The 11,907-nt window shown below is 44.9% G+C and overlaps 1 protein-coding gene across 2 annotated transcripts in view; it reads right to left on the reverse strand.

Annotated features, from left to right (window-relative positions):
- LOC306785550 (actin-related protein 2-A) overlaps positions 1-11,497 on the reverse strand; it is an 11,883-nt gene extending 386 nt beyond the window's left edge. Inside the window, exons 1-10 of one of the 2 annotated variants that reach the window (XM_079279972.1) lie at positions 11,371-11,497; positions 9,032-9,142; positions 8,558-8,572; positions 7,193-7,408; positions 6,786-6,858; positions 5,595-5,731; positions 5,109-5,258; positions 3,726-3,871; positions 3,137-3,269; positions 1-1,381 (exon numbers count right to left, since the gene is read on the reverse strand). The exon at positions 1-1,381 is cut by the window's left edge and continues 386 nt beyond it. In XM_079279972.1, coding sequence (XP_079136098.1) covers positions 1,211-1,381; positions 3,137-3,269; positions 3,726-3,871; positions 5,109-5,258; positions 5,595-5,731; positions 6,786-6,858; positions 7,193-7,408; positions 8,558-8,572; positions 9,032-9,142; positions 11,371-11,418 — 1,200 coding nt within the window. In that variant the 5' untranslated portion in view covers positions 11,419-11,497 and the 3' untranslated portion in view covers positions 1-1,210. The remainder of the gene's footprint in view (positions 1,382-3,136; positions 3,270-3,725; positions 3,872-5,108; positions 5,259-5,594; positions 5,732-6,785; positions 6,859-7,192; positions 7,409-8,557; positions 8,573-9,031; positions 9,143-11,370) is intronic. The other variant, XM_079279973.1, reaches the window with a different exon arrangement.
- Between the last annotated feature and the right edge of the window lie 410 nt (positions 11,498-11,907).

Genomic DNA, 11,907 nt, shown 5'->3' on the forward strand with positions numbered 1-11,907 from the left:
TTGTAGAATAAACTATAAAGAAAAAATCAATTATGAAAGTAACAGTGAGCTGCAGCCCTGAACTACACGGGTTTATAAGTCATCCATTCAGAGGAAGCTGGAGAATAACCTGCCACACAAACACCTTTATAAATCACTTTTCTTTATTTAAATCAGCGTTAGGCAGTTATGCTATCAACAAACAGGGAAATAAAAACAGTGATGTTAACGCACGAGATCCAGTTCACGTGAAGCGCTGTTGGCACTGGATAGACCGACGCTCATGGAAAGAGGAAAAGAAAATATACACATTCTTTTTTTAATACTCAAAATAGAAGTGCCTCCAGTCATCGGGACAGACTGGAGGACTTAAATATGTTTGACAGTATTTCAACCGCTCTTATTTTTTCAAATCGATCTCTTCGTCGGCCTCCGTCAGTTTGTGACACTAGAGACGAAGGCCGACCGATGAGGAACAAGTAGTTCCCCCCCCCCCCGACAGTCTCACCGCCCACAAACCCGTACAAACCCGTACCGTCACACACTGGATGTCAAAGCTCCGAGGCGTTTCTTTGTGTATTTGTCCCTTTGTAGATCAACCAATTCTTCATTAAAACAACAACATGGAGGAACTTGTGTCACCACAACACACTCCAATCACAATGGTAGTAGTGCTCCGCAACACAACTCATAAAATTGAAACGTAAAAGCAGAACAAAACAGTAATCCCTCTCCCAGAACAGAAAGAATAGTCATATCATCTATTCAAAAATAAAGACGTATAAATGTGATCGGCTGTGGCTCACCTGGAACAGATGTGGAAGCGGCCCGTGGCGATCTGAGGAGGAGCCTGATTGTGATATTACAGAAACTTTGCATCACTTCGTCTCCTCTGGATGCTTTGAAACAACCGAGGAGACGTTCTGAAAACAGGCGGCGCAGTGGCTGCTGGGTTTACCCGCCAAAATAAAACTCAAACAAACAAACAACCTCTGGAGGTAAAGAAAGCGGATTCCCCGTCACGGTTTTTAACCTTCTGCACGAGTAAAAAAACAAAAGAAAACAAAGAGGCAGAGAGGAGGAGGGGCCGGCTCGATTCCCTCTGATGTTTGAGGAACAGCAAGAGCCGAAAGAGAAGAAGAAGAGGGATAAATAGATATATACTCTGCGATGTGGGGGTGTGTGTGTGTGTGTGTGTGTGTGTGGGGGGGGTCAGTCCGTCCCGGTTGCTTTATCTGACGGTGACTCCGAGTTTCTCCAGCACGCGGACTCCTTTCTCCTGGTACTCCTCCCGGGTCAGCCAGAAGTTGTCCTTGTCCTTCATGATGTCGGCCAGCACGGCTCCGCCCAGGAACACCATGTGCTTTCGCCTGGGAGGGTCCTCGATGCGGATCTTGAATTTCTACAGGACGAGAAGAGGGGGACACGGAGACAACGACATGTCTTAAGGGGCTGTGTTCACACTGCTTCAGTCTGGACTACATGGAGGATGTAATCCACAGGCCGAACCCGAGTCAGGGTCCCTGCAGGGCTCATCAGGTTAAACTGAAGACCTTTTCATGCAACATAAACTACAATTGAATACACGTCAGACGACCACACCGGCCAGAAAAATGGAAAGTTGTTTGACATATATTGTTTTTCGGTTGGTTACAATACTAATATTGCTTGTAAATGAAAGAGATTCTCAGAGAATGAATGCTGAAAACTGTACAAGGAACTCGCTAACCCGTTGCATTATTACAAATATTAACATTTAAAGAAATAAGCAGATATATATGCTGGGTACGGCTCAAACAAAACGGAACAAAACTAAATCTGTCGTCTTGTTACCGGACGAGGATATTTATAAAATATGTTGCATTTTGACATTAAACATCAAGGACATGCCGAGACCAACAAGCTGTGAACACAATAAAGAAATGATCATCTTATGAAGTTGATTTAGTGCAGATGTCGGCAAAAAGCTGCCAATTTAAACCTCCAGCAGATACGGAGTGATATTAGCATGTATTCAGTCACTTGATGACTTCTCCTTCAGATGCTAAAAGGCTCTGTGTGGGTTTGTCACTACTTTAAAGGAATACTCTTCTTGGAGGATGGAACTTGGTGAGATTTTAAGACGGGAGAAGCATCCAAACAACCGGACGACTCCTGCAGCATAACCCTCGTCTCTGCTCGTTAAGTTCTCAACTCTCATATTGTTTTTACCAAATAGGGCGAAAAGTGTCGGCTTCCGTTTGCTGCTCACGTGGTTCGCCGCCTAAACGGAGCAAACGGCTGAAAAGGTGCAAGTTACAAATGGAGGAGGTGTTGTCAGCCATGTTGTTTTGAGTGTTTGGAAGATGAGAGGGAGGGTATTAAATAGCAGATGAGTTGTTATGTTCTTGATAACTTTCCCACACCGATTGAAACATCAGAATCTATTGTAACAGACATGAATTAGAGCTGAACACAGACACCGTGTCTGGTTACAGATGGAACACGTGTGTGCGAGTGATGCATGTGAAATACACGACATGCAACGACTTCCACTCCTGCAATGAGAGAAACAGAAAGCTGAAGCTGGGCTGCAGTTGTGGGCAGAAGAGTGAAGCTCATAATGACTCGTGAGTCATCGGAGGCTTTTCTTTATAAAACACTTCAGAGTGTCTTTGGGACACTGGAGTGGAAATGTCATGTGAGGATTTGTTTTTCCCCAAAACAAAATTATTCATCATAGAGAAGTGACCCCCCCCCCCACATATGTTGTTGTTAACAGCTGTTTTTAAGTTAAATGAGCGTGTGTTAAACCATATCGCCCCCTGGTGGCGGTCTACGTACACTGACACCAGACCGTGACGTAAACTTTGCTCCTAAACCTTCAGACGTGTTCACAAACAGACACGCAACTCTAAATGCGTCTCATGGATTCTACTGGGAACTCTCCGTCATCGGGGCCGAGGCGATGCCGTCAGGCCCGCTCACTCAACACGTTCCTGTGGCTTTCCTTCTTTGCTCGCAGTGCAAATTAAGTTCTAATTGGAGTTTAAATAAATGCCGTACGACCCGTTTTCACATTGTGATCCACATGTGAGGCGTTCCAGCTCAGAGTCCGTCCGTCACGCTCTCACGGTATAAATCACAAACGAGGAGTTCGAGGGTCGACGTGTCTCACCGAAAGCTTGTCCACGTCTCCCTTGAGCACGCGCTCCAGGTACAGCTGCTTGAGTTCCCTCTCCAGCCGGGACGGCAGGCCCGGGTACATGGTGGATCCTCCCGATAGAACGATGTGTTTGTAGAACTCAGACCTGACGACGGGAGAGAGGGTGAGAGCAGGAAGAGACCCAAACAACACGCAGACAGGGAGAGGGGACGCCGTGGTGCTCGTTTCCTTCCCAACGGGACGATTTTAAGCCCACAAACGTTAAAAAATATACTTTACAGATTTATATGTACACAATACAGCAGCAAGGAATACATGATGACGTATCTGGTTTCCAAGCGTACGTTTTTGGGGATATTTCTACTTTTAAATACCCAAGAATCCATTTTTCAAACTTTCAATACAGCAAGAAATATTCAGTTTGATATAAAACCCTCTTTAGCTTCAGTGGGAGCTCTGCTTGTGTCGACACCAGCCTTTGCATATCTGTGTGTGTGTGTGTGTGTGTGTTGTTAATGTTGTGTCTTAATGTGCACCGGAGCGGAAAACAATCACTCTCGCGTCTTTATAGGAGCGTATAGGAAGCGTCGGAGCACCTCACCTGGTGTCTATATCGGCGGCATGGATGGTGTTGAAGAGGAGCTCGGCCACGCCGACGCCTTCCACGTTGATGAGGTGAGGCTGGAACAGAGCCTCGGGGGCCTCGAACCGCTCTCCTCCCACCTTAATCAAACGGCCATCTGGCAGCTGGACATGTGTGGGAGAGACGAGATGAAAGGAGACGTGGAAGGGGGGGGGGGGGGGGGGGATTATAAGAGCGCTGAGGAGGTCGAATTTAATGTGCGACTCATAAATCTTGATTCTAAGAATCAAGAATGATGCAGCGACGTACGAGAGGAAGTCATAACTTTTCAATAAACCGCTTTTAAAGACGTACGCGTGTCTACTGAAAGACTCTGATGATATTGTACAGCCCGTTAAAGCAGAGGCAGGGTAGAGTGAATGTGAGTGTGTGTGTGTGTGTGTGTGGGACTATAAAAAGGCTTCATTCAGCCGAGGGCAGTGGGAGGAAGCGTCTCCCGGCAGCCACCGCCGCAGAGCGGCTGCACAGGAAATGATGTAACGGGCAGTTCAGGGCCCTTTCGGCCGCGGTTACATTGCCCTCCTTGTTTCAGCACACTCGTACTCACTCTCTCACACACACACACACACATTCAGACACACACGCTAACCCAAACACACACACGGTCGGTGAGCTCCGAGACACAACATGTGCTCGTAAGGCGTGCAGTAAACGCAGACGTTCAGGAACCTGCGTTTAGATTCTGTGGTTCCCTCCGAGGGGAAAACTAAATAGAAAAAGGACCCTGGAAAGAAAAGCAAGCCGGGCGGAGAGCAGCTCTGCACCCACCGGGTGTTTGAGTCCCAGAGAAAACAAGTCAGCAGCCGACAGGACCAGCGACGGGCATGTGGTGGTCTACTCAGCTCAGTTCAAACACTGCCACTTCTGTGAATAACAGAGTCTTCTGGGAGGGATTCCTTCTACAACGCTGTTTTGAGTAGAAACGTGAAACTTGTGTGCCTGAATGAACGAGAACCCCAGAAGGCTGGACACATGTTGCTATTCTACGTAGCCGTGGACAAACAGCTGTCAAATGTCTGGTCTTTGTCTCTTTATCTTCATATTCAGTCACACATTGTCCTTGACTGACAGCTCTCTGACATCGTTCATTCCTCTCTTTCTTTAATCAGAGGTGTCCTTTTTCATTATTGTTTTGGGGCGTATATATATATATATATATATAACACTTATATGACGGCAGGAAACATGGGGACATTACAAACATATCTTCTCTTTTTGGGGTCTTCACTTAAATGTCTGTGCCATCTGTTGTTACGTTTCCTTGTGTCTAATGCTCAGGACGTCCATGTGAGGGCAGCAGCTGGTTTTAAAGTGCGGCTCCTGTGTCTGCACAATGTTTACCGTGTAGGACTCCACCAGCACGGTGGTCTCCAGCGCCAGCTTCTGCTCCTGCTCGATGTTGTAGCCCACGTAGCACAGCTTCTCCTTCATCATGCGCACCGTCTCAAAGTCTGCGGAGTGGTTGAAGGCGTAGCCCCTCAACAGCAGCAGCTGCACCCGGAGGCGAGGAGGACGACGGTGGGGAAAGAGAAAGAAAACGAAAGAAGGCTGCTGCATGAGAGGTGTTCATTCAAACAGGAACTAGAGGATCCTCTTACTTCCTGTTTTTACTAACATGATGCTAATTTCCTCAAAATAAAGAGAAACAACACTCTAGTCTACAACACACGCTTTTATTGAACCGATTTAAAAGAGACTGAACTTACTCATATTTGTTTCACTAATATATGAATGATATTAAAAATCTGTCAAAATGACACATCCGTACACTCTACATTCTAACTCGTTGTGTTTCTCGTTACTTTGACTTGTCTTATTATGGGATACCTTGATGAGGTAGCGGGTGATGTCTCTGCCGGCGATGTCCAGACGTCTGGTCAGATGAGGCAGACTGAAGCCCTCGTACACCGGACAGATGTGAGTCACACCGTCCCCCGAGTCCACCACAACACCGGTCAGAAGGCCTAACACACACACACACACACACACACACACACACACACACACACACACACACACACACACACACACACACACACACACACGCACCTTTAAAAACAGAGTTTACAAAGTGCTTTGACAGACAAAGCAGCAAAAGCAAGACAACAACTCAGTGCGACACTCGATAAAAATAAACTAAGAAATAAAGAACATTATAAAACAGAAAAGCGACGACGTCACATAAAAGGCAGTCTGTAAAAACGTGTTTTAAGAAGTGATTTAAAAGAGGCTGACTGAGTTAATAATCTATATTTCTACCAAGCCGACGCGTTTGCGTGAGAGTTATTTCTTGAATCCGGTGTGTGCTTTGAGTGTCAGCGCCGTTGGCTGAGTAAACACACAAAAGCTGGCAAGAGACGACATCTAATGTAACGATGAACTGATGAGAACGTCTGAGGAACGAACTCGGACACAGAATGTTCACAGAACTCCTGCAGGCCGTGTGATGGAGGCGTCTCACTGTAGTTCATCTCATCCTGCTGGAAGCAGCTGAACAGGTCAATCTGGTATCAGACACCATTATTTCAATAAACAACACATGTACATATATCTATGTATATATTTGTTACACTTTGATCTACAAAGTGAGGGAAGCAATGTTTCCGTACACATAAAACCAGCCACACTGGCATCGGATCGGTACTCGTATCGGCTGTACTTTTATCAAGTTCTGTTCATGCGACTGTCTAGACAGATCTCGTATCCGAGCAGTGTCATAAAACAAATCTTTGCACAGACTATTTGACGAAGGTGTGGCCGTTAATGCAGCCGCGCAACAATATTTCTGCAGTTACAATGAAAAGCTCTTTCAGTCTCTGAGCTACTGAAGTACTCGTCATTTAGCAGCTTTAACAGATGAAAGTCTGGTGTCGGGAGATGTATTCTTGTGGGTGAGAAGTTTGTCGTCATCGAACACTTGGAGATCTCTGTGATAAGGGAACCGCAGCGCGTGTGTGTGTGTGTGTGTGTGTGTGTGTGTGTGTGTGTGTGTGTGTGTGTGTGTGTGTGTCTTCCTACCTTGAGCGTACAGAGTCAGCACAGCTTGAATCGCAATGTAGACTCCTGAGAACTGGTAGGTCTCAAACATCACCTGTAGGAGGAGCCAGGAAATAGCAGACAGCGAGTGCAATTGTAAAAAGAATATTAAATATTAATTCAATTATTATGTATAAAATAATCTCCATAATGAATAACTGAACCCCAAAACCTGATGGGTTTGTGAAGCATGTTTTCTTTAAACAATTGCCAAAAATACACCGCTTATCTATATTTGTACGACCTAGATCTTGTAAAAACAACAACTTCTGTCCCTCAATAAGAAATGCATAAACTAGTTAATTACACCTTTTATTTCCCCCCACAAACCACGACAAAAACATATTCTAGCCGCACACACACACAGACAGAAATAGATGTCGACATGCCTCAATGATCTTCTCCCGGTTCTTGGTGGGGTTCATGGGCGGCTCGGTCAGGAGGATCTTGCAGTTGCGAGAGTCGATGTTGAGCTTCTCCGGGCCGAAGGTGTAGTCCCACAGGTGCTTCATGTCGTCCCAGTTCCTGACGATGCCGTTCTCCATCGGGTAGTTGACCTCCAGCATGGCGCGCAGCTCGCTGGCCTCGTCGCCCACCATCAGGTCCTGGAGGGAGGGGTCAAAGGGGTCAAAGGCAGAGCATTGGTTTCTACTTGGCCTGCTGGTCTCATGAGATCAGAGAAACTGATTAATTTATACGATAACGAAAGCTGCATTATTATCCTCTCACAGAGTAGCTTTTTGCTTTAGAACTCAGTTACCCAGCATGCTCAACAAGCCGTTATTTTTCCATGCATCTACACCTGGAAACACTTCCTTCTAGCTCCAGTAAACCACTTCTTTTTAGCACCATTCAATGAAAACGCATGCAAGGCAGCCTGGCGATGTAAACAAACACTGGCGCTGGAGCTCGGCGTGCTGGAGCTCGGCGAGCTAGAGTTCGGTGCTCGAGCTCAGTGCTCGAGCTCAGTGTTAAACACACAGTCAAGCATCTCACTTTCCACTTGGAGACATCAAAAGCCTCCTGGTGGCGGCTATATTACAGGTTCATCCTGTGTGCTTTGGCATTTACAAAGTACCCGTCCCAGGCATTGCCTCCATGTGGTCTCAATAATGAAAGAAGAGGAAACCAGATGTGCTTCCGTCTCGTACTTCCAGCTGTCTGCCATGCAGCCTTGTGTGGACACTTCCTCTGCACTTGTGAAGGTGAAACAGCATCAGATACTAAGACAGAAGTGGACATTCCTTCAATAAGACACGTTTGTGGTGTCATCACAGTGAGGTAAACAGACCCGTGATGCATTCAAGTACACAATCTTTATCACTTAGCACCAAGCGTTCTAGCTGCAGCCTACACTTTAAGATCTTTACAGTGGGGGAGGCGGGGGGGGGGGGGCGGGGCAGATCAGAGACTCAGAAAATGGAATCGGTCCAAAATCACTTTTAGCACTCCATTGATAACAGCTGGCCTACGATTCATCGCAGCCGCTTGTGCATCACGTTGAGCCTGCAGAGAGGAGTGCATTAACGCTCCGGCTGTACATCCATCAGACTCTCTGACACTCTAACCAAACAGAGACGAGCTGGGATGAACAAGAGTGGAATCCCTGTGTGAGTAAACCAAAACATGACAGAAACACTGCACGAAAAGAAAAGCCAAACGTCTAAAACAAAGACATTCTTAGTTGAGATCAAAACATGACACAACTCTCCGGAGCAGGCAAGACCAGGAGGCTCACTCCAACCTGAACTCACCATCTTCTGGGCATTCTAGTTTGTCATTGGGAACAAAACATGGAGGAAGAGGAAGGTAGATAAATATATATAGAAAAAAAGATGAATAAACAAAAGAATTGGAAAGAACAGGAGAGATAAGCATCATGCTGAAATAATGGGGAAACCGTTTCGTGTTTGCAGGAATGCAATAGAGATAGTGTTGTTTGTACTGGGACGAGCTCTAAAACATGCTGGTGGAGCTCCTGGTTAGAGGATTGATTATGTTATCTAACAGATTGCAGAACTGAATGGAACTCTTACTGGAGCCTTGAGAGTGGAATCAGACAGTCTTTGCTCTGTTGTGTGTGATTTCACATCTTGCTTCCTCGCTCTAGTTTGCAGATTTTATTTCTGTGTTATATCAGTAATTTTCCTGACTGAGGTTCTCCCACGAAATCAAGACTTTCTGGTCAAAGCAACCATTCCTGCAACATCGGGAGGATCAGATCATACCTTGATCTCAATGTTTCCGACTTTGGCTGTCGAGCGAATGATGGGCCTCCCAACGAGCGCAGGGAAGATGTGCTCGGGGAAGTTGGAGCCTCCAAAGCCGCACTTGACAAACTAAAAGAAAGCGAGAGAGAGACGAGAAAACCAAAGAGGAAGTGAGAAATTACATTTAAGTACCGACAGGATAAACTTAGCAGTACAGCGAGACATTGTCACTGTCGTCCTGCTGATAACAGCGGGCTTCATTAGCATTTAGACGGAGATAAAAAACCGTAACCGCTGACGCTACAGTGACAGAGCCTCCATGTGTGTGTGTATGTGAATGAGCAGCCAGCACATGATTCAGCCTGCAGCACAATGCCAGAAAAACACACATATATTTCACGTTATTTAAGGATGATCTACAGCTTTTAACGATAAAAATAAACATACAATTCTGGTTAATTTCATCTTAAAAGCCATTCAAATGTTTAAGCATAATATTTTACTATTAATATCTTAAGTCACATTGTACTATGGTATATCTACATGAATTGTGTGAGGGTATTTTGCGTACTGTGTGGACATGAAAGCCAAGCAGGTCACTCAGCTACAACAGATATATGAGCTCTGAGAATCGTATCATTAAATTGTGATACTGGGAAACGATAGCACCTGAGCTGTGTTGTGGTATTCCTTGAAGAAATATTAATAAAAACCTTTTCCTGTGCGTGTGAGTTGTGCACATTTTTGCACAATGCTTCCTCTGCAAATGCTTTAATGTTACACCTGTTAGAACCTTCTGTTTTTTTGCTATCACGACCCAAAATGAGAGAACACAGTTCAGTACTGCTGTTGAAGATGACAGTTTGAGGTAATTCTGTCTCTCATGACACTTAAATATGCTGCAGTTGGATTAGTCATTTTACTAAACCAGTTCTAGCACGGTGAGCTTTGGTGGAAGATTGTGAAATTCACATGCAAACCAAACCAGTCAGAGTCGCTCGTCACTTTGCTTTGCAACTGCGTGAGCTTGTTGCAAAGCAAAGTTCAACTGTCAGATTTCACACTGAACTATAATGTGTTACAGCACAGATCAGGGCTATAAAAAGGTGCTGTGACATGTGCGGCTGTGACTCTTCTCACTTCCCCGTGACTCCTAATTTCAACCCTGATACAAGGCTGTATTGTTTTCTGGCTTTGCAAAAAGTCTTATTAGTCAGTAACATGCTGAGCCAACATCCTCTTTGACTGCTGGTGAGGTTTAGAAAGGAAGTACAATCACAACGAGGCAGTGTTAACTGTGTGCAATGAGTAATACCTTAACATTAAAACACACTCCGCAAAGCCTGTGCTATTTGCTGGATTGGGCATAAACTGCACATTTTGTCAACAAACCACAGCAGCTGGAAAATCCCCTAAATTCAGGAGCATAGTGGACTATTAAACCAGCCAGCTGTGACAAAAGGGCTCACAAAATGTAGTGCAGATGATCAATAATTGGGCTGGTGGTCGGTGGTTCTATTGGGGATCTATTTGTAATGTCTATTACTACTCAACAATTTCAAGCATCTGTCAACCCATCAAAATCCCTCAGCTGTGCAGTAAATATATATTAAAACAGAGATGATGATTATGACAAATACATAAGAGGAGAAACTATGTGGTCTTTCCAAGGCCCAAAAAAACCTCACTAACAGCAGGTTTGGTGACATTTCTAACCAGGAAGTTGCTGCAGAAGAGGAAAAAAATCCACCATAAAAAGGTGGTTCCTCATTAACCTGACACGGCCTAGCTAACCTAGCAAGCAACAACCTAGCTACTGTCCTCTTATTACTAACGCTAAACTAAAACATGCAGACACTAAATCTGCAAAATGTCTTTGCATTGTATCCTAAACTAATCACTGGAATGGACGGACACAGCTGCGATAAAGCACAGAAGAAGACAACCAGCTGTTTTAATGCTAGCAGTGAATTAGCAGCTAGCTAGCTGTCTTAGCTTAGTAACCGTTGGTAACAAGCGAGCCGTTAACGTTTTAAACAGTTTTCTTTAACCTTTTTTAAAAGCTATAACCAGTGCTGTATGTTCAACTTGTATACAGACATTTTAAACCCAACTATACGTGCTGTTTCCGTGTCGGGTGTGGATGAATGAAAAATTAGCTCTGCTAACAAGCTAGCTAGCTAGCTAGCTTAGCTACCCACCCAGTTAACGCTAGCTAGCTTGCTAGCTTGCTAGCTTGGCCGTTGACAGCCCCACTTCCGGTTTCGGCAAAAATCGTTCCGACATAACGGCTCCGTTTAAAAAGCGAGCTACGTGGCCTTTAGAGCGGGTTAAACCGGCGCAGCAAAGAAACTTACCCCGGTCCCATTGTCACAGACCACCACTTTCCTTCCCTGGCTGTCCATTGTATGTAAAAAGCCCAGTTGCCGCTGAACCTCTCCCTCAACTTTCTTCGGGCAAGCCGGAAGGAAGACACACAAACCAACCCGGAAACGAGGAGGAGGAAGGGGAGGGTGTTCATCCGGTGTGTAACGGAGACGTTCAAACGTCAGTCACTCCCTTCAAGATAATCATCTTCAAACTCTTTGATTTTACAGTCATGTATTCACTGATTCCCTCCTTTGCAAGCAACAAAGTTATCTCAGATCTTGGATCCTTAAATGCAATGTAGTCTAATTAAATTCTAACATGCAACATGTAACAATGTAAAGCCTCTAATCTGGCTCAAAGTGGTAATTCTTATTTCATAAAACAGTCTAGATCTGAAGAGCATGCATCATATGAAGCAGTTAATGAACAATATCCACATTCCTGCACAGCTATTTTATCTTTAAATTGCACATAAAATAATTTACTGTGATTAACACGATCAAAAGCTTTGGAGGCATCAATAA

The sequence above is a fragment of the Melanostigma gelatinosum genome (genome assembly GCF_949748355.1).
Source record: "Melanostigma gelatinosum genome assembly, chromosome: 12".
In the NCBI taxonomy this organism is placed as follows: Eukaryota; Metazoa; Chordata; class Actinopteri; order Perciformes; family Zoarcidae; genus Melanostigma; species Melanostigma gelatinosum.